The sequence below is a fragment of the Astatotilapia calliptera genome, chromosome 1 (genome assembly GCF_964374335.1).
Source record: "Astatotilapia calliptera chromosome 1, fAstCal68.1, whole genome shotgun sequence".
Taxonomy (NCBI): domain Eukaryota; kingdom Metazoa; phylum Chordata; class Actinopteri; order Cichliformes; family Cichlidae; genus Astatotilapia; species Astatotilapia calliptera.
Genome location: NC_137422.1, coordinates 5,455,785 through 5,478,328, shown reverse-complemented (window position 1 = coordinate 5,478,328; position 22,544 = coordinate 5,455,785). Strand labels below are relative to the sequence as shown.

The following is a 22,544-nucleotide window of genomic DNA, read 5'->3' as shown; positions in this document are numbered from 1 at the left end:
TTTATATCATCCAAGGAGTTTTTATGACTTGGAATGCATAAGGTTTACAGTCACAGGAAAATGAATTTTCCAGGTTTATGTGTGGTCTGATATCATCCTAGTCACAAATCTAAACAATCTAGCAAATAATACACAAACACTGTACATTTAATGTCTTCAGTAACTAAGAAAACTTCCCATCTCAATTCTGACGTAATTGCACCTGCAACGCATGCAGGTCTAAGGTAGCAAAGCACCTCCAAACCCTAATGCTTCACAGCTGGGATGGGGCTTTAGTGTTGGTGTGGAGAGCTGTTTAACCACTAAACAACAAGCGTGTCTTTTCTCAGACAGAGCAGCTACAACAGGAGCCATTACCAGCTCCTAATGTTAACGTTTGGCATCCGTCCGGAAATAACAGAAACGTTTTCATCTATTTTTTAATCATTTTCTCTTTATTTTTTGTAGCATCGCATGAGAATCAATCTGTCTTTGTTTGAGTTACAATTCAGAATTACGTTCTGATCATCTTTTCAGTCACTGAGCACAGTTCCTAGAGTACATGAGGTGGTCATGTCAGGGACGTGCAACAACATCTGCCAACAGCAGCCTTATTGACTTCGGTTGGCCTAAAGACAAATGTTGTGACATTGAAATAGTGTAATATCAGAACATCATTGTTATAGCAACACCATGACTTCCCTAGTGTGCATAACAAGGCAAGTCCTGGAATGTCTGAGAGCAAGAGCTGCTTGCCAGACCCTGACAACAACTTAAAAGAGCACTACTTAGCAACCTCCAACAAAGCACAGCACTTTGGAAAATAAAGGCCAAAATAACAAACATGTTTCACCATTTGCAACAAAAACAAAACAAAAAAACCCCACCAGACTACGAAGGAGGAAAAGATGCTACCAGCAGGTAATGTGCAACCCAAATGTAAACAAATGAATCAACCGAGCATGGCTGGAGCATCGGTTGTCATATGGAGCCATGGTTGCAGTCCATATGACAGGAAGCGCCAACGACAGATGGAAATTACTGACGTAGTTGCATAGTGGAGCTGTAAGCAACAGGTTAAAACACTCAAATGTTCAACGTGCCAGGCAGAAAATTGTTTCACTTTCAATGTTACTATGTGGCAAATACTGTGCAGGCTGCTGAAGAGTTACAAGGTTACTTTAGTTATTGTTATACTAACGTGTTACACAGTTATTTGATACTTTTACTTTAAATTTCCTGAGAAAACACGACCCAGACTGCTTATATTTTGACTTGTGCCATGTCACTGGATGTTTTGGATACTTTGCTTTGTCACTACTATTGCACTACAAACCTGCTGCTGCTCGCAACTTGTTAAACTAGAGTCACACGTTGAATTAGGTACTGTCATCAGTAACAGTTCACTGGAAAAGGCGGCACACTGAAAAAACACTAATGCAAGTAACAACATAATGGTTACAGCCGTGTACTTACTGAACTAAGTACAGTAATGTGTTACCGAGTTACTGAAAAATGTAATGTGACTACAGCAATGCTTTACTCTAATTGTTACATTGTAACCCAACACTGGTCATCACATGTTTACAAGTATACAAATGTGACAAGTGAAGAAAGTGAAGCGAAGCACTGACTGACACAAAGACTGAGACTATGTAACTAATGTGCCGACATCACGAGCCTCTTTAGTTCGCCCTAGTCGGATTTCTCTTTTCAAATTCGTATTACATGAGACAGTAAGCATCAGGTTGAACCTGTGAAAGCATTTTCAAGAAATACACTGACAACGTGTAAACTCTGCATTTCTGAACAGGAAACTCCTTCAGTGTTTATGAAGCCGGAGCATGTCCAGAAGGGGGCCTGGAAGGCCGGCTGCCAACGCCATCAGCATATGGTAGTGTTACTCTTACAACGCCAGCGCCAACGAGCGAGAGCACAGTCTGGGGGAAAAAAGTACTCGTGTACTTTTACTTCACTGGTACTTTAAGTACTTCTATGTCTCTACTTCTGCTCCACTATAATATAGATTAATATATTGTACTTATATTGTAAAGCTTAGTTATGTCTTATTTTGCATGTTTAAAAATATAACTCTAATGAATGATGCTATATAAATACAGATAAAAGTCATTAAGTAAGGAGTCAAACTCATCTGATACACAAATGCATAAATACTTATGAGACAAAATCATTATGTATATGATTCTGCATAATGAGTGCTTTTACTTTAGTTACTTTATTCTTGTGCTCAAACTTTTATACGGTTGTGTTAGATATGTTTTTAATAAAATATTATATTAAAATTAACAATATATAAGAAAATAAAGTAGGTTTATGACTTTAGTAAAAAGTAAGTCTAAAAAGAGAATGTTTCATATAACGGCATCACGGGGTTACACAGAAGCTGGAAAACTGTGCCCATGTTTTCTGTGCCTAATGTGTACACTTTATTTATTTGTGCTAAAAAAAAAACCCAAAAACTTCCTGTGCCCCCTCCCCGTGCTATCCCATTCAAGAAAAATCCTGTACACGCCCATGACAAACAGGACGGCTTTTAAGCGGTTGGTGCAAATATTAAGGAGCCAATTTCTCCATTCCTGTCTCACCGCCGACTGCAGTTTAAAAAGGCTGTACGTCAATCGCTGCACCCAAAGTCGCAAGTTGCTTAATATTTGGCTCTTGAGTAGAATTACATAAGCCGAGTATCGACGGGTGTGATTTACGGCTGCTCAAGAGAAACGAGAAGTACTGGTTGAATACCAGAAATCTCCGCCGGCAGATGAAGCCTGACAGCTCCGGTGTGAATGAGGTATATGACCACATCCGCGTAGAAGACAAGAGAGCAATAAATGTCAACAAGCTGAAAGTGAAGCGCATTTACCCTTGAGACATTGAGGTCCGTCATCAGCTGTTCAAAGGCCCGCGTCTCCTCTGCTTGCTTCTGGTTGTGCAGCGCTATCTTTTCGCTGAACTTCCTGGGGTTCGAGCCACCTGTGCCTGGGGAGCTGGACATGGTGCGGGCCGCAGTTCAACAACTTCAGCTACTTGTTTTGAGTGGAAGACTGTGCTGGTGGGGTCTTATTTTGCAAAGTCTCTCAGCAAGCGTTGTAGCAAACCCATGAGAATTTTAAGAGCACACCTCGCGTTATCGGTTAAACTAAAGTCACTTCAGACGTAGCTCGGCTGGCTGCACTGTCTCAATGCTTTTACAAGGCAACAGGCAAGCTAACGCGGCTAGGCTAACACTCAAAGCTCCCTTTAATAAAAGTTGTTTAAGTGTGACTAAAAAGCGGACAAAATAAAAACTTTGCAAAGTATATATTTACTCTGACTTTCTAGGCAAACTGCGAGGCGACAATGGGTTAAAGTTAAGCTGTAACTTCACGCTGACACTCTTCCAGCGAACCACTTGTTTGAATCTAACGTTAACATGGCGTTAGCTGTCACTGCTAACATAGCGTTGGAAGTGAACGGAGAGCAACAGCGACAGCTAGTCGGCTAAGCTACTGTCAGTGCCATTTTAATTCCGACAAATGCACTTTATCTGCTTGTCGACATCTACCCGCTGTCGGTATCTTTTAGAGGAAACTTCCACCTAAATATTTACAGCTGCGGTCAGAGAAAGTTGATAGCCTCGTTAGCTAAATCTCTCCACTCCCGCTAGTAAAGCTGACCCGCAGTTGGCCAAAGGTTTACTCGCCGAATTGTATTTCAACAAGTTTCCGCTCGTTTTGCATAGACTTAGCTGTAGTTCCACTTTGTTTCCAACCAAACCGGGGAAAGCAGCCGCTGAATATTGGCAAGTGACGTAAGGATCACAATCCACAGTTTGACACTTTAGCTGATATGACAGCGCTTCGGAGTCGACTCTAGTGTTAATCCATGGACAGCATAGAGACCGCAGACAAACTCCAGCCGAGCGACTCCGTGAAGATAAAACAAACAGCGCCGACAGGGAAGAAAAAAAACGGTGGTTTCCCCGTCGCCGAAAAAATGTCTCTCGGAAAAAATGTTTTTAGCTTATTCGTCCTTGGTTGAGGGAGCGAGTAACAGCAACTCAGATCGGCTGGCTTGTTATCCTCATACTACTGCGAGAAAAACATTACCTCGTCAAAGGCGGTGTGTACCTGTGGTATCCACAAGGGGGCGACAAAGTCACCACGCCCTTACCTTACGCAGCCGCAAGAAAAAGTAAAAACAAAACATGGAACATCACTGGCTATAGCTATAGATCAAGAAAACTACTTCTGTGCTTACAAGATTTTCTTAAATGCGCTATTTAGATATGCAAGTATTGCATTTATCAAATTAATTTTCATGTTTCTATGAAATAGAATAATAAAACGCTGTGTTTCTTGGAATAAGCTATGTACAAATCGTGCTCTGAAATACACATGAAAAACACCCTTAAAATGTACATCGTGCATGAATGTACCATAAACATGAGTACACTGTGCTCTACAATTCACCTATTAGAAATCCAGATTTTGCACATATCATGATGGAAAGTAAAAGAATTCAGGAGCTGGACTGTCCTGTTGTTCTGTTGGAACAAAAGGTTGTGTAAATCAGAATCTTAATGATATGTGAACAATCCAATCAGTCAAACAGGAAACAAAGTTTGGTGTGTGTCTCAGGTTTATGCAGGGCACCCAGTTTTCAAACACACAGAAACATCTGTGCAGGAAAACTCCACACTGCTGTCGAGCCTGCAGACACTGAGAACACTCAGCATTTAGCTACAATACATCAAATTACTGAAAACTGCGGGTATGACACAGTAGTATGACACATTTACAAATCCATTTCCAAAAAAGTTGGAATACTGTGTATAACAGGTAAATAAAAACAGAATGCATGTTGTGCATATCTTGTGCACAATAGCATTACTCCATAGACTTCTGGGCAGAGAGACCAGCTGCTGAAATGTTGGGAAAGGACACAGCAGTCCTGGTTCGTCTTTGTCATGTCTTTCGTTTCACGATGCGTCAAATGTTTTCTGCTGATGGAAGCTTTGGAATGCAGGCGAGCAAGTTTAGCACCTGGACTTTGCCATTGTGACGCCACGCTGTTGTAATAGATGCAGTATGTGAGCTCCAAATCCTGCCTTTACCTTTCAGCACTCGTGTGGAAACACTAATGTAGTGCAGAGAAGCAGAAGGTCCCTCTCCTCTTTATCCCAGAGGATGCAGCATCCTTGTATTCCAAAACAAATTTCACATTTTCTATTTGTCTGGCCACAGAACAGTTTTCCACTTTTCCTCGGTCCATGTTAAGACAGCAGTGTTTCCGGTTCACGTATGGCTTTGTCTGCGCATCGCAGGGCTTGAACCTGCATCAATAGACGACACCGTGATGTCTGGAAGTGTCCCTGACAGAATCACATCGGTTTTTACTGAAGTGCCGCCTGAGGGCTCAGAAATCCTTGCACAGAGAATTCTTCAGCTTCCTAGAATATGTAGATATTATTACATAGCACAGATGATGAGATCATCAAAGTCTTTGCAATTCTACAGTGAGGAAGAGCGATCTGCAGTGCTGAACCTCTGCCTCTCCAAGATGCTCCTTTTATACTCAGTCTGTTACTTTGTTGAGGCATGTCGCTGCTGCCGTAGTCAGAATGGACTGAACGTTTTCTGAAAGTGTTACATTTTCTGTTTAATGTTTTCTTTTTAATTGTCAATCAAATCTAGATTTGAAAATCACCATTTTATTAACATTTTGCGCAACATCCAAACTTTATGGGAAGCGGGTTGTAATTTCACTACACATTCCTTCTGGTTGTGTGTGTAGTGGAGGTGGGTTTACAGGTGGTTGTAACATAAAATGGAAATGCTCATTTGGGAAAACGCCTTCTCTTCCTGCACGAAAACTGTAAGATTAGGAAAAAGGCAGCGCATTGGTAGAGCTTTATTCTGAAACTGGAACAAGCACATTTCATCAAATGAAGAACAAATAATGAAGCGAGCACAAGGTGGCCACCTCCGATCAAAGTGAGTCTGCGTGAGAAGCAAAATCGATTTCACCAAGTCTGCACAGATTTTCAGCCTGGCTGAAACAATCGCTTCAAGGACCACTCAAACGCCACGACGTGACAGCGCAGAGTGACATCTAGTGGGCCCACAAGGTGCTGTAACACTGCACGCACACTGGAGCTCGTTGGGTGATGGTGCAACCATCAGCTCCAGCAGACTGAAAACATATAAAATATAAATAATGGCGACCAGGTATTTTCAACGCTAGAAGCATTCTCAGTATTTAACATCTGCTCAGCTTACAAGTCCAAATCCCATCTTGTTTTACAATTCATCAGGCATCATGTTGTGCTTACCCATTTTATAACGTAACAAATCGTTCTACAAGATAAAAAGAAAAATAATGATTTCCAGTAAGTTATCTGAGAAAGCCAGCAAAGCGGCACGTCTGCCCAGTTTCGTGTGATTCCACGTTTCGCTTGCTTCTCTTGCGGGAACCAGAAGCACAAATGCACGGCAGGTCAGTTCTGAGAAGCAGCAGGGCTGCAGTCACGGCCAGCTCAGTCCACTCAAAACCACTGACCCGTCTGTAGACAGGAAAGGCCTCAGAGCCAGATCAGCACCAGTGCAGCCTGGACTTCAGAGGTAACATCACACTCCTGCAGCTCAGTGTTAGAATTGGACATTTTGGTGACTGATGTCACAGTAAAGCCAGGAGAAGATGATCAGAGAGAGAGACGGCTGCAGCGCTTTCACCATAAACACACGATCAAAGATAAGGAGCCCATCGTTTTCTTTTCTCTCAGTTTTTCCTGGACAAAGTGCCGTGTACTACAACCCTGCTGAAAAGTGCGCATGCACATCGATGATGTTCGTCGGGCTTTTCTCAGTCAGGTGAGCGGATGAACTAACAGCTGAAAAAGACGTAAAACTCTCTTTACATAAAAAAAAAATACACTTTTTTCTTTTTAGATCTAAGCCCATGCACAACATATTCAGAGTATTTAGAGCAAAAACAGAAATTACAAATCTTAAACCTCTGACCGAGCCTCAATGAGAGATGAGGCACTAGGAAAAAACTTGGGTAATGGAGGTTTTGCATTAAGAATAAAGGATACTACATATCCATGTAATAAAACATAATGCATAAACTTGTATAGGCACAGTGGAGACGTGCTGGAGGAAATGTGTAGGTAAGACAGCATGGTTCTGGTCAGGGCTTTAAAGCAACCCTCAGAGGGGGGGTTGTGGTTTCAGTGTCTCTAGCCCTTTTTTCTCCTCTTTTTTTTCTTCTATTTCCCATAAAATTTCTTGTTGAGCAGGAAAATGAGCAGGTTGACGTTAATGGTGGCCCGGTCGAAGAGCTTCATCACTGCCACGCCTTCATACTGCAGCTGGAGCAGATCCTGTGAAACAAAAACCCAAAGAGCTCAAACAAAATACGTCGCTGGTCAAGCTACTACGAGAAGAGCCAACGAAGCTGAGAAAGGCAACGCTACCTGATATTCTAACTGTAACGTCTCCAAGTGGACGCCCATGAACTTGGCCTTCACGTCAAACACTCCGACCGTCTCCGATGGGGAAATCTCAAAAATGGCATTCTTGAACCTGCGATGAGAAAAGAGCAGAAGACGGCTGTTTAAAGCAGAGGAACGGCAGACTTCTAACCTTGGGCTGTTCATGAAGCTAACTGTATACGTGATCAGCTGCACAACTCACTGGTTGGGCTGCAGGTCCTCTATGGAGATCAGCACGCCCTTTTCGTGCAGGCGGGCGGCTGTGTATTTCTGAGAAACCTGTTTGCTCTTCTTAGCCTTGTTGTCGCCTGGTTTCTTTGACAACCTGAGAAGAAAGACACACAAGTGTACAATAAAAGCAGCTCTCAGCACAGACTTCAAGGCTCACTATTGTATTCTAGGCTGTGACATGCAGACTTTAAAAACACTGAAGCCAATGCTGCACGGTCACCATGCAGCAGACGACGCATCGCAAGTCGCCAACGTGCATTTAAATGGAGGAAAAGAACAAAGATTTATGCTGTATGTAACAACAGCAATTTCATCACATTCACAGAGTTCAAACAGCCAAAAGACGAACAAAAAGACAGCTTCGTGATTTAAATTTGACCGAGCAGCCCACGCCACTGCCTGTGTTTCTGTTATGGGCGGATACGAGCCTCAAACATCAGCTTGTGCTAACGAACGCTCACACTGAGCTGAGGATGAGAACAAGCCTGAAGGTTGCCCATCAGGTCAAGTGCATGTTCAGTTTCTGTTTCTTTGTCCCCCCCAGGTCTGCCGAGGGAAGACATGTGGCACAATCAAGAGGTCTTTCTGCCACACCAACAGTGAGAGAAGATGCCGGGCAGGCCAAGAACATCTTTGATCCCCCAGGAAAAGATTATGAAGCTCAACCTGCCTCGAACCTTCAGAGGCAACGATGGTCCATTAAAAAAATCTGGCAGCTATAAAACACTCAGTGATTAGAGATTAAAACCCAAAAACAAGGAGTCCAAGGACCAGTGTGAGAGACTGGCTCCTATTTTTGGTTTTGACACAAATCAGACGTGAGCTGTAAGCTCGTCTGCGGAGGGAAAGGATACAGGATGTGACATTTTCAGGTCACGTCTGAAGCCCATTTACGCTGGACGTTTGAGTGCGGTATGTTTCAGATGTGGTACTGAGGTTTGCACTGACAAACGCACAACTTTACCAACATGTAGGTGACAAACTTCGCCGTATCCCCAGCAGCAGTGCAGCTCATGACAGCAGTAACAACCAGCAGACAGTGGAGGTCACTCACTTGCCCTTGCTGGCCAGGTTGTCCATGCAGGTCTTGATGTACTGATTGTAGGAGTCGATCTGCACGTTGTAAAAGTTGCTCTTTGAATTCAGGGCGGCGTTGGTCTGCTGAAGCTTCACCAGCTCGGCTTTCCTCCGCTGCCGATACCGTCTCTGATTCCTGATGTCCTGCAGACATTGAAACGACAACCCGTGAGGCAGCCTCTCTCTTATTTGTCCATTGAAGGGACGAGCAGTTTATTTTACCTTGGCGATGTCATTGATGAGGTCCTGATAGCGGTTCTCTGGGTGGACCTTCCCCAGCTCTGCCAGCCTCTGCAGGTTACTCTTGATCTTGTCCTTCTTGCCCTGCAGCGTCAGGCTGTCGTCCACCACCGGTTTGACCTGCTTCATCTTCTCAGGCGTGTTGGCATCTCTGATTGCTCTCCTCTGCATGGCCCGCTGGTACTCTGCCTCCTGCACATTATGTTCAGAGTCTTTAAAACTGTCATTAACAGAAGTGGCAGCAGTAATACTGTTACACTAGTAGTTGTAGTGAGTTTTTAATTTCCCATAAACTTCACTCCTTTTGATTGAAAGAGGATGTTACCAAATATGTGGCTATTGCAGTTTTGTGTTAGTAATTCACCAACTACAGGACAAAGAGTCATGTGTAAAAGTCAGTTCCTGTTTTGGGTCGTAAGGCAGCTCAGTAGTTTTCCGCTCAGATACAACATGCTGAGTAGACATGTCTCAGGACCATCTGCTGAGATGTTGACTTGGTTACAGTCATCACCCATCCAGATTACTGAGACCTGGTGCAGAAACACACAACGTCATGCACTCCCCACCTGCTCTGGGCTGGCTGTTGAGTCCAGGATCTCGGTCAGAGTCTCCCCAGGCTGGAACCGGATCACATCCACAATGAGCCTCTTGGTGCTGGAGAGAGAAACACAAAGACAGAGATGTGAGAAGTCAAAGAGATCCGACAAACAGCAAGCTGCTGACTTGGACTCTGCGGTCTGAACTCACTTTAGCAGGAGCGTCTTTGCGTCCATCTCAGCGTTGGCCTCACCGGGGACATCGAATTTATTCGTGAGAGTGAGCGACACTTCGGTTTTGCCCATCAGCTCTTTGTTGGGGTCGTCAGCGGGGAGAGGATTTTCACCTGAGTGCAACAGAAAACAAGGCATCGTAAACTACTGACGAGTTCCTGACCCGTGACCTGCAGAGTGGAGGCAGGGTTTAGACAGCCACCGTTTCAGACAGACCTGTTGTTTTCACACAAACGTTCCCTGCCAGCATATTTTAGGCCAGAGGAAGTCCAAAAGCCAGGATATGAAAACCAAAATGAAAACCACAGAACATTGGAGGAAAATGTTCTGTGGTTACGTTTTACGGTGCAGCCACGCTCAGCAACACATTTGAAGTCATTTAGGGATCGATTCCACTCTACCAACATTTAAGGTCCTGTAAACTGAAACATTTAGTTGGCCTTGAAAGCTTGACCCAGACAGACGCTTCCTCTTAGTCACAAATATGTTTCACAGGGTTTTGCAACCCAGGGGTTTCTTATAGATTTGAAATGATTTGGAAGTTTTCAGCCGTTTCTTGGATGTTTTATATTTCTACAAATGTCTTTAAATTTCTTTCCATGAAGCACTCTCTAAACCTAAGTGCTACAACCTTATAGCTAACCTCACATACTCGTTCTTGTGATTGCACCCTCCCTGTGATCGTCCTTTGAAGATCAATCAGCCTGTCTGCTTTGCCACCCAGAGTGTGAATGCACACCTCACACTAACACACTATAGCTAGTTAATGTGAGCATATGCAATTCATGTTAAATAATAAAAACATACCATTGGTGTACCTATTGTACAGAGGCATGTGGTGTGTTTGGCATCAAGCTTACAGCCCACGATAAGAATGAGCAAACATTAATGAACCTTAGTCTGTAAAAACAAGTTTTTTTGTTGTTCATTTAAATATTTGCTATTCACCAGTTATATACATTATATTATGTTATATTATATTATATTATATATATATTAGGGGTGCAACAATACACAAAATTCACGGTTCGGTTCGATACTTTGGTGTCACGGTTCGATATTTTTTTGATACAAAAAAAAATGTTCATGCCTTTTTAATTTGTCATTTATTAAAATTATAAATATATATTTTAACTCAAACGTACAGTTTTTAAATTTAATGTTGCTGAAACAACAAAGGGATAAAATAATAAATCTGATCGAGAAATCACTCATCTTTGGAAAAGAGAGTTTATTACAGAGAAATGGCTCTTTCCAATATAAAAGCTATACTATACGCTTCTTCTGGGCTATATTCTCAGCAGCATATTAAACATATCAGGTCCCCATAAGGAGAATCCTGTGCTAACGGCTGTCTAAATGACTCGGGTAAAGTTTGTAGCATGCGTGCTTGTTGTTTTTGTCTTTGCACTAGGATGATGTCGGCGTAAATGTGCAGTCATATTCGTTGTGTTCCCACTAGTGCTGTCAGCGTTAATCTCGTTGAAATGACGTTAACGCCATAACGTGGCAAATCTCCGTTAACGAGCTACCGCGGATCGCCCCGTGCGTGGGGCTGGACGGCGTCAACACGTTAACAAGCAAACTGCGCTAACGCAGTAGTTCCCACCCATGTAATTGAGCATTGCGTGGCACATCCAACATACTGTTTTACTTTAGTCCATGACGCGCTTACCTTCAGGGTCATACGTCACATGAAAACCAAAATAGTTCCAAACGCCAGATCTGAATGAGGGTGGGGGAGGTTCAATTTGCCATGTTGCAAGAAGAGCTTAACTTCTGTCTCGCTAGCTTGCGCTGCGCTCAGTGGATCTGCACTCGAGAGTGCAGCCTAGGCGGAGTAGTCGAATGCAGATCCACTGAGCGCTCAACACAGACAGCATCGTCAGAAGAAATGTTGATCAAATAAATTAAAAATGTTGTATTGTTCGATACATATGCGTACCGAACCGAAAGCACTGTATCGAACGGTTCAATATCAATACGAATATCGTTGCACCCCTAATATACATATATAGCAGTTTGCCACTTCCAGTGGTTTTGTTCATTTTGTTTTGTCTTATTACTGTTAATTCCTAAATATTACAAAAAAAACGACAAAGCTCACCAATGAGGGACTCCACAGTGGGAACCTCGCCTAGGTCCTCAAGCAGCTCATGGATGGGGTCATTGTGCTCTGGGGCGATGGCATCCTGATGGTCCAGCAGCAGCTAAGGATACAAGTTCAAGTACAAGTACCCGATCAGTGTTCGTACTGTACAGGCAAAACTTTTCAAGACCACCTTAAAGCGAGCGCTTTGGCACCTCAGTCTCAGTCAGTGAGAGATAAATGGATGAATGAGGTGAGTCAAACTCACTGTGTGAGTGTTAATAATCTCTCCGATGGAGATGTAGATGACAGGTTTGGTGACTGTGACCAAGTCTGAGTATTGATCCACGTTGAACTTGTCTTCGAGCGATGGGACGTCGCACGCTGCCAGAAAGAAGCGCCTGTGACAGAAGACAGGAGGAGAATGTCACGGGGAACAGAAACGGTAACAAAGTAACAGTTTTGGTTGTTATTTAGCTGTTCTATGTGCACACATTCATAATCGTATCAGACCTGAACTTCTGGTAGGAGGTGCTAAGGTATTCGTTGATGGGATTGAGGTGGGCGTTATCTCCCAGGAACATCTTGTTGGACGCAGCGTGCTGCAGCATCTTGGCCACAGAGCCCAGGTTCCGTCGCTGCTCGGTGGTCAGCTGACCACCAGCAGACATCTCGATGATGTCAAAGGCATCGGGAGCCACGATGGCCGGGTTCATGTAGCGGTAATACAAAAGGTTGCCCACAATCTGAAAGTTTCAAAGTAAACTTAATGATCACCACCAGAAAAATCAGCAGCATTTCAAAGCTTTGTCTCTATTATGAAGAAAACTATTAGACAAAGAAAGTTTGGGATCTAAAACCTCAGACTGGAAAACACTAACTGAGCAACAACAGGTATCAACAGGTATGACTTCATCGGATTTAATGTTAATTATATAGAAAGGAGGCCTTAACCCAAGACTGTATATGCTGTTATGGTTGGAACCCCTCTACTTTAGGATCATTAGTCATGAGGGTAATGAACAGACTCCCAGGATAAGTGCTAGTGTGTCATGCAGAAGAGCGCTTAAAAGTGTAAGGAACAAGTGGAGCAGTAAGAGAAGGAGAGCCAGAAGAGTGGCATGGCTCACCTTTGCGTCAGCAGTCGGCCGTAACATGGAAAGGAAGGATGGAGCTGGTTGGTGAGGCGGGGAGAGAAGAGCAACAGCAGAGTACGGAGGGGAAAAAAAGGAAAGAGTGTGAAACAAACAGTGAAAGTAGAGCGAAGCAAATGATTGATGAAGAAGGCTGGAGAAGAGAGGCTTATGAAAGATCCAGGTCAAAGGTCAGAGTGTGAAAGAGTGAGCTGTATGCAGAGTGCTTTCTGTGTAGCATGGTTGAACATGTAATGCTCTTAGGGCCACACATCTCTGTGTCAGTAGCACTGTCAGTTTTACACAGGCACAGTCGGCACAGGCACAGACATGCCGATGTTCTTGAACACGACTAAAGTAGTCTGCATGATTCACACTTCAAAATAACACCTGCTGGGTGTTAGCATAGTGCTAACATGCTTCGTCCTGTCTGAAACACAACATTTAAGCTGCTCCTCCCACCGTGTGAGATAACCTTCTCCTGATTGGCTGCCCCTCATGGATAAACAAGAGCATTAAGCTTGCAAATGACTGATGCAAACCTTGAGCAGCTCATCCTCCGTAGCATCTGGGAACTTCTCATGCAGAGTGTCCTTCAGCACTTTGGAGATGAACCGCATCCCGTATCTGAAATAAAACACACAGATGCTGTGACACAAGCCAGAGGTGGGTACTGAAGAAAAAAAAAGCGATGTTGGGAGCAACGTACGGAATCTTTTCCACAGAGACGATTATGGCAGACAGGAATTTGTCAGTGATTGTCTTCATGTTCTTGATGGAGGCTTCCAGTCTGGTCCTCACCTCCTCGTGGCTCATGGCCTGCTCCGGAGTGACGTCATAAGGCAGCTTACTGTAAACAACAGTATGAGGGAGGATACATAGAATAAGGTTAATGTACCTATATGTGCAAGGTAGTGTTCTTTAAAATCTTGTTATTGTGCCGCTCCAGGTGGTGTCTCTGAGTTTTCGGAGAACAAGATGCTGGAGGACACCTCCACCTCACCTGGCCTCTCCAGTCTGAGACTCCATCTGGTTCACCCAGCCCTTGTAGATGTCCACTGGGTCGGTCTTGATGTTTAGCGTTTTGTCATCCATGATCTCCTTGACAACTGGCGCCAGGATCTGCCGCAGTGCATTCTGCCCCCGTGCACCTCTGTGGAAGCTCACTACCATCTTGATTACGGTAGGATTTCCAGTGACAATCTCCTTCATCTGGTCCACTTTTGACCTGCACACAGTTGTTGATGACAAGTCTTTTATTGAATTTAAGACATTTCTTTGTGAATTAGAAAGGTCATCGGGCTTCTCACTTGATCTCCTCCTGCAGGGCGGTCTTGAAGAGCTTGAGTAGCAGGTACTCCTCTCTCTGGTTTGATGCATAGTTATACAGAGTGAAGATTACAGAGTCCATGAACTTGGTGGATTTATTCTGTGGCATCTGGAAGATCAGCTTGGCGAGATACGTGGGGTTGGTCTGAAAGGACGCAGAAAATTTAACAACCTTACAGTATGTATCCACGGTAACACGCTGTGAGGATACTGTGATGCTCAGTGCTTTGTATCTTTACAGGAAAAATGTCAGATCTGTTTACATTACTCTCATTCATCTAAAGAAGCGACTCTGAGAAGTCAAACTGGTGGAAACTTCTCCTCCCTCTGTGCATCAGTGTCCTGTAGCAAAGACAACAAAGTGCAGCGATGTCCTGGGTTCTTACCTGTAACAGGTAGAAGAGGTACTGGTAGGCTTCCAGTTTAAGCCGCTTTTCCTTGCTTAGAGCCTTCAGGCCTCCCTTCTGCTTGGTCATCATCATCATGTCCGACAGCTGGCCCTTGTTCTTCTTGGTCAGCTTTTTACTGTGGGACACCACCTCCTGCAACGTGATCTTGTTCTTCACCAGCAGGCCGATCTTGATGTCCATCAGGTTCAGGTCGTTCTCCAGCTGCTGGTTGGAACGGATGTTGGTGACCACCTCCTCACGGAGCCGCATCAGTTCCAACTCCTCCTGGAAGTCCTGGTCGCTGTGGTCCAGCAGGTGGACGAACTTCCTCACCACCCCCATCGGAGGATTGTCAGCGCTGACTGGAGACAAATAAGGAACATGTCAGGTGGCCCCCCTAAATCGTGAAAAGTTGGTTTGACAGCCCAGGTCCTGCTTACTCAAAGTCTTGTAGTCGTCCCTGGCCTTGTTGGCTCTGATGAAAGCCTGAATCTTCACCACATCATTGATCTGTAAGTGACAACCGCTTGATCAAAGGTGCTCATTACAAACAGCTCCAAAGGGACCCGCAGAGGGTCACATGTGTCAAAGTGCTAAATGAGCCACCGCCTGGAACGCCACAGGAGCCAGAGGAAATGTCAGAGGAGATTTATATCCCGGTAAAAAAGCTTTCATTAAATAACAAGTAATTTGTTTACGTCAATGTAAATTGTGGCAGAGGATGAACAATGACTTCTCTCGAGCGTCCCGCGGCAGCTCATTTGAAACGACAGAGGCTGAAACAAATAATACTAACGTGATCTTCAAAGTACTTCAGACGATCCTTATACTTCTTACGAGCTTGATGCATCCGAACCATGGACTGGATCTGAGAGAGATAAAAGGAATGTGTTAGTTTCACACGTATTTAATCACACGCAGACGAATGGAGCCGCACACTAAGCTTACCTTGACGGCCTCAGCAGTGTGGTCTTTCAGGTACTCCTTACGGTCTTTGAACGCCTTCCTCTGTTTGCAGCCTTTCCAGTGAGCCTAAGAACGAGTGAGACCAAAAATGATGACTTCTTCCATCAGGCTCATCTTTCCATCTACACACAAACGTGATGGCAGTAAACATGGCTATATCACCTGTATACAGGTAACAGCAGGGTCTTGGGATTTCAGGAACTCCATCCTCTCCTTTTGGCCTTTTCGGACCAGATAGCCACGGCAGCGGGCTTGTAACTTGGTTATTAGAGTTTCATTGGCCAGCCACAGCTGCTCTCGATTGTAGGCCGTGGTTACCCCAGAGACCACGCCCTGACAGGCAGAAGAAAATAAAGAGTTAAAAGGTGTGTTAAACAGCCGGGAACCCGCAGAGCTTCCCTGGGAGAGACGCCGACCTGGATGTCCTCCTTGTTGAGCTGAGTGTTGTTCTGAATGAAGTTCTCTGGCTCCACCCAGGTGCCCTCCTTGGTTTGCAGGTTGTAGTAGTAGTTGTGTCCTCCCTTGACCCAGTGTTTCACCCACTCACTGCCATTATCACCTAGACACAGGATGGACGGAAGCAAGATAAAAGCAAGTTTCCTCTCGTAGTTGTGCTGTGAAGTGTAGTAATGTGCTAGCACTTTATTTATTAGCCCTAACACATTTCTTATGGCAGCCTGAGCCTTCAACTGTATGCATTTTACATGAAGGCCAACAGGTTTGTGTTTTTTGCGAGCATAAAGCAGACACTAAAGTCACTTCTTTTGGTTTTTGTGTTTCCTTGCAAAAATTCAATTGCCTGACTGGAACAAACCATTTCTACATGGTTCTGACACAGACAGAAAGAGTCGTGAGTTCATGAAAAGCCACACGAAATGCTCGTGCAGAAAGCTGCAGGTCCTCTAACAGTCACTTGAGCCCGAAGTCGATGTTCCCCTTTTAATAGATATTTAATAGATATTAAGGGCACTGATAAAGTAATACCCACCTCCCCATCAGTAATTCTATCACTATATTTGTGTCTTAGAAATAATCAGCAGGTAAGTCTGTGCACCTGTGCAGCTGATGGCTTTGTACTCCACCCTCCTAACGCTAAGACCTCACTATGCACATCGCGGTGTCTCCATCGTTTATATACAGTCTGTGTTACTTATTTCAAGTGTTGCGAGTTTCATCAAAACGCCACATCACTAATCCGTCTCAGGCTCCTCACCTTCCTTCTTTTTCTCCTGTTTGATCTTGGCCAGGTCGTCCTGATAGGTCTGCGCACACTCGGACGTGACGCCATACAGTCCTGCTCCAGGACCACGCAGAGCGGCCAACGTCTGAGCTGCATCTCCGCTGTCCACCGCCTCGTTAACAGCCTGGATGGCCTGAGAGACTGCAGATAGATAGGCTTTAGTTCTCTCTAGACTACTGAAGACAAGTGTGGCATAAATGTACGTATTCTTACACTGCAAAGCCTCTTTTGTGTCCTGGTTGGCTTTCAGAATGGCATCCTGGATCTCATCCAGCCACAGCACAGCAGAAGGATCCTGTGTCTCCTGGATGAACACATGAAAATATGTTTTGAGACAAACACAGCAAATCCAATCATAAACACGCCACTTTGAGCTCCCGTCACCTCTCTCTGAGCTGCTCACAACATAAGGATGAAGAGTGCTAACAGCAGGAAGTGCATGCTTGGATCTGAGATGATGACCATATTAGGGACATCCCCGATCTATGACATGACAAAGAGCCAAGAATACAAAAAAAGCCTGAGCTTTTGGCTCACAGGGATTTATTCTACATATTATTACAGATGAAGCTCCCATCCCGCTGCCTCAGATCTTCATCTTCTCTTTCTGTTCCCTCTGCTCGTCTGATCACAATGGGAGGGAGGGCCTTTAGCTGCTCTGCCCCTCGACTTTGGAATTCCCTACCCCCGGACCTCAGAAATATTAGTTCATTCTCTCTTTTTAAGTCCACCCTTAAAACTCATCTGTTTAAAATTGCCTATTCTTAAATTTCTGTATGTTTTAACTTTTATCTTCTATTTTTATCATTGTGTATATTTCCAGTCTTTATCTGTTGTACAGTGTCCTTGGGTGCTTTGAAAGGCGCTATTTAAATAAAATGTATTATTATTATTATTATATGCTGACCTGATTATATGAAATATTCTAATCCAGCATACATGACAAAAAATAAAGTACACTACGGCCCCTTTGTAGGTTTTGCTCAACCAGAAAAGAATTGCCTTCATATATCAGCATGTTGAGAGTTAAATGAGACACAAAAATGGTTAAATATTGCATTTAAAAGATACATTTTCAGAAAAACAGATTATTTTCACAACAGCTGAACAGCAGATTTTGTAGAGATGCTTTGTTAATCCCAGAAAGCCGCTGTCATTTATCTGTGATATTTTTATCTTATGTAACTCCTGCCGTGCATATTTTTACTTTATGGAACATTTGCATAGTGCAATCATTCACAGCTGTAGCCCAGCATGCCATTTGTTCACCATACAAACCACTCCAAGACCTCGACTTCTACAATGTTATGAGATGCAGTGGCAAACAGCAGCATCCAGATGGCGCTCTCTGCCTCTGTATAAAGAGTGCAGGAGCTGGCTGCTGCTTGTTCCCGCTGCTTTTCAGAGCCTGGTGAGAGCAGGCAGCTCATTTGGCAACAACACCCCCACCTCCTTGGTGCGCCCCGCCTCTTCACATTTAGTGCCACGCATTAACAGGAGGTGTGAAAGAAGAGGGCGGATAAAATCTGGTCCCGCATCTTGTGCAGCACGCACATGTGTGGAGTCGAACCAGCCCCGTCGTTATAGTAAATAAAGTCGTAGCTGGGATGGTGCCGATGACTGTTTGTGTGTTTGCATTTTGGCGCTGTAACTGGTGATTGCAGGCGATGAGTCACTGCAGTTAGCAGGAGGTGCTAGACAGGGTGTGGTGGCAGAGTGGGCAGCGGGTGGAGGAGGAGGACTTGGGTGAAAGCTTTATGAAGTTTGTCACACAATACAAGCCCACTGTGGAAAGGGAGGAAGTGAAAGCTGGGGGGTGGTGGGGGGGAGGCCATAATTCATCCATCTAGACTTTTCTTCTATACTTAGAAAACATGACTCTCTCTCGTGAGAAACACACACATGCAGAACTACAGTACAGTCTGCACACTGTAAACACTGCAGCTACAATCACATGAAGAGGATGAGGAGAGAATATTTAGCTTGTTAGTCAGTGGAGTCTGGGCAGGACTTCCTGCTGTTTATCTAGGCACAGCCCTCTGCCCACAACAGACGCCAGCTTCTGCCCAAATATCTTCTCACTAACTGTTCTGCAGAGTTAAAGGAGCGACACTAAGAAGCTAGTCGCAAACTCAACATCCAGCAAAAAACAAAGCAAGCCCTGACCTCACGTTACTTGGAAACAGCCACCTTACATTCCCACTATTCCCTGCCCCTTGGAGACATCAGCGGCGGGGAAATACCTCATTGACTTCGACCCTTTGAAACCCAACAGGAAGCTTTAACCGCTTCCTGTCTTCAGCTCGTTACTTCAATCAGCCGCACTCGCCCGCTGACACGACGAGCACGGTCAGAGTGCCCGCGGGTCTGTAATGCAGCGGTCAACTTTCTGCCCTTTTATGGAAGCAAACGACTGAGACTGGCTTGTTATTTCCTATGCCTGTGAAATCAGCAGGAAAATAGCTGGCTGCTTTTCCCATCCAGGTTTTTTTCCTCCCCAGCTTCTCTTTTTCTGGTGACTGTACTCAAAGTGAGTTCCCATATGATGTTTTTACAGATTTTAGATGAACCTGATGATGTTGACTTTGAAAACAATGTGGGCAGTGACTTGATAAGAACATTTCCCTTATCAGTGTTTATGCTGGAGCAAAAACAGACTACTTTCTAAAAGCAATGCACCGAGTCCACGCTCGAGAAATCTGGAGGGGACCTTTGGTCAGTGCGGACTTCCTTTGTGCACGGCAGTAAAGCTCTAACCAGCTCCTGCAGCTGAGCTTCAGCTTCAACAGGAAAACAGCACAAGTGTTCTGTGACATCATATGCAAACTGACTGCCTCACCACAAGCGCGCCCAAACACACAAGAACCTCCACAGACTCATCATCCATCCAGTAACGATAACACAGGCAAATGAGTCAAAGAGAGCACGGGTGCCTCTCCATCAATGATCAACCAAAGAGGAGCAACAGAAACGACGTGTCAGGCCTCAGGAAAGAGTGAGAGCAAGGAGACAAGCGCACACGTCCCACACAGACGTGTGACAGGAAGTAAGGGGGGATGGTACACATGACATCAGCGTCCACTCGAATCAAGCACCGCTCCGAGGACAGAGTCACATGAACGACACCTGGTGAGCTTCTTGTGCACCCCCCCCCCCCACACACACACACACACACACACACACACTAAATCATGCAATATTTGCAACAGCTGTGTTTTAGTGACACAGTACGATGTGTGAACAATCAAACACTCCTCGCATAGCCCAGGATCATTAGTCGACCCAAGAGTAGCAAGTCCATCCCATCTGAATAAGACTCAACATTGCACTAAGTTCATATAAACAAGTCAGTAAGTTGATTAAAGTCTTCTACATGCGTCGCATGTCACGTCAAAGAAAACCAAAACCAAGCTGTAACTGTCTAAGCTGCAGTTAAAACTGTAGCCTGTTTGCATAATGTTCACAGGAATACACACAAAAAGCAAATAGAGGCTGAGTGACGCAGTAATTGCCATCCACAGCCCATGCTTAGCAGATGCAGCCGAACACGTTATTCAGTTTTGCGCAGCAGAAATCAGGAACATGAGGTCCTTACATGAGCCTTCTCCCTGCGGGCCTCCAGCAGTTTGTCATGGTAGTGCTGAGCAATCGACGGGTCCACGTCTGTGAGCTTGGCTGACGGGCTCTGCAGCATGGACAGCGTCTTCGTAGGATCTCCCTCATCCAGGGCTTCATTGATCAACCCAATGGCAGCAATTCCTACAAATGCAGAAGCAGACACACACAGAAAGTGTTGGGCTGTCTGTAAACGTGTGATTCTCATAGGACGACAACAGAAAAGCACCTTTTTGTTAAATACTGCCACATCTTGAATGATAATTCAAGATGTGGCAGTATTTAACAAAAAGGTGCACTATAACTAAACTAAAGCTAAGGAATATAACTAATAAAGGTGCTGAAATGTTCTTAAACTTGAACATATCATACAACAAATAAGAAAACATTTTATGGATCAGAGCTTAGATCATTCTGTTCTATTCATGGGTATGTTTGTGTTTTACCCAGAAACTCTGTTCATTTGTTTGTGGACTGGTGTCTCGAGTCCATAGCCATCTATTTTTTTATAACTACGGGGAGGGAGCAGAAGTGATGACACGGGGTGAGAGACGCGAGCGCCAAGTTTCCAGCTCGCTCTACCTGACCTGGCTCTATATGTTGTATTGTTACCATGGATGGGAAATTGGAACAAAGCTTTTCATGTTTATGTAGCATTTATGTAGCTGCAGCATTTTAACCAGCGAGTTTATGGGGCGTGGCTGCGTTTGTTAGACTGCCATTTGAGGAAGTACAATAATTGGCAGTTCAGTGGAGCCATCCACGGTGATGTTGGTTTAAAAACTTTATATCAAAGTGTCAAACCGATGATCTAGCAGCGCCACGCGTTTATGTTTGCTGCACGAGCACGTCTGAGACCGTGGCACTAAATCACACTTTTAATTAGGAAGACTGTCATCAATGACAGAAACTCCTTAAAACAGAAGGATGTTCAGCATTTTTTGGATGGCATCAGGAACATCATCTCAAACTTTGCTGAAATATCGTGGCTCCATGGTGTGGTGGTTTGATCCTGGGAGGACACACGAGATCAGCAAACACACCGATCTACCAGGTGAGACACCTGTGAACAAGCGAGCAGCCACAAGTTTCTGACAAAGACGTGAATGGATGCGATCGTGTGGCCTCTTACGTTCATGCTCCTCCTGCACAGCCAGGTTGACCTGGTCGATGCAGGCCTGAATGTCGTTCCAGGTCAGATAGTCGGACCCTTCCTCTCTGGCTGCTGCTTTGAGACGCATCAGTTCATCCATGTATCTGAGGAGCACAGGGGTAAAGAGTTTGCACGTCTGCTTTTGTTCACGCAGAAACACTCAAGACTTGACAAAGGACGTGTTGATGACGCCAGGCGTAGGCGCTCACCTCTGAGCGTACTCATCCTCAACATTGCTGAGTCCAGTTACGGTGCTGGACAGTTGTTTCCAGAGAGCCCCTCGGTCTCCGACGTCCAGCGCCTCGTTCATTAGCACCACCGATGACAGCATCTCCACGGCAACGAGCAGCTCGGGGTGGGTAAGGTTACCCTGCGGGACAGAAACATAAAGCGCTTCATATGTAAAACTACCATTATTGCTACTAAAATAATCAACTACACTGTTTACTCGGTCATGAAGGAGGTCGTAAGATACACACCGCTTCCAGTCCAGTATATAATAAATATACACCAAGCATGGCTCCATGCTCGGGTAGGAAATGGGAATTCAAACATGGAGCATGGAAAACAGGACCAAAGTATTCCATGTGGAAATAAATAAAATCTTTCTTAGTTACAGAAACTGGTACGGTGAGTTTGATACGACAACACTGCACCTGCACATTTTATGCTTGCTAACCAGGCTTGCTAGCATTAGCTAATAGGTTAGTGGTTGACGCTCTCACACAATGAGGTCACGATTGGCGCCAAAGGAGACACGGCAACGACAAGTTCACAACCCAATGGCTGCCATCACGGTGAGCACATGCTGTGCTACAAAAGACGGATTCTGATGTCTGTC

General features: G+C 44.6%; 2 protein-coding genes across 3 annotated transcripts in view; both read right to left on the bottom strand.

Moving 5' to 3' along the window:
* Positions 1-4,091, bottom strand: part of crtc3 (CREB regulated transcription coactivator 3) — a 41,756-nt gene extending 37,665 nt beyond the window's left edge. For both annotated transcript variants that reach the window (XM_026149730.2, XM_026149813.2), the window contains exon 1: positions 2,861-4,091. In XM_026149730.2, coding sequence (XP_026005515.2) covers positions 2,861-2,992 — 132 coding nt within the window. In that variant the 5' untranslated portion in view covers positions 2,993-4,091. The remainder of the gene's footprint in view (positions 1-2,860) is intronic.
* Positions 4,092-5,873: 1,782 nt separating this feature from the next.
* The window catches only part of iqgap1 (IQ motif containing GTPase activating protein 1), a 43,362-nt gene continuing 26,691 nt past the window's right edge, over positions 5,874-22,544 (bottom strand). The window contains exons 13-37 of the mRNA XM_026149414.2: positions 21,913-22,073; positions 21,683-21,807; positions 20,531-20,694; positions 17,149-17,239; positions 16,909-17,076; positions 16,112-16,254; positions 15,858-16,028; positions 15,678-15,761; positions 15,526-15,597; positions 15,170-15,239; positions 14,727-15,091; positions 14,322-14,485; positions 14,015-14,239; positions 13,721-13,861; positions 13,554-13,638; positions 12,392-12,624; positions 12,147-12,279; positions 11,897-11,999; positions 9,767-9,902; positions 9,586-9,673; positions 9,002-9,211; positions 8,757-8,923; positions 7,674-7,796; positions 7,454-7,562; positions 5,874-7,360 (exon numbers count right to left, since the gene is read on the bottom strand). Coding sequence (XP_026005199.2) covers positions 7,247-7,360; positions 7,454-7,562; positions 7,674-7,796; positions 8,757-8,923; positions 9,002-9,211; positions 9,586-9,673; positions 9,767-9,902; positions 11,897-11,999; positions 12,147-12,279; positions 12,392-12,624; positions 13,554-13,638; positions 13,721-13,861; positions 14,015-14,239; positions 14,322-14,485; positions 14,727-15,091; positions 15,170-15,239; positions 15,526-15,597; positions 15,678-15,761; positions 15,858-16,028; positions 16,112-16,254; positions 16,909-17,076; positions 17,149-17,239; positions 20,531-20,694; positions 21,683-21,807; positions 21,913-22,073 — 3,645 coding nt within the window. The 3' untranslated portion in view covers positions 5,874-7,246. The remainder of the gene's footprint in view (positions 7,361-7,453; positions 7,563-7,673; positions 7,797-8,756; positions 8,924-9,001; positions 9,212-9,585; positions 9,674-9,766; positions 9,903-11,896; positions 12,000-12,146; positions 12,280-12,391; positions 12,625-13,553; positions 13,639-13,720; positions 13,862-14,014; positions 14,240-14,321; positions 14,486-14,726; positions 15,092-15,169; positions 15,240-15,525; positions 15,598-15,677; positions 15,762-15,857; positions 16,029-16,111; positions 16,255-16,908; positions 17,077-17,148; positions 17,240-20,530; positions 20,695-21,682; positions 21,808-21,912; positions 22,074-22,544) is intronic.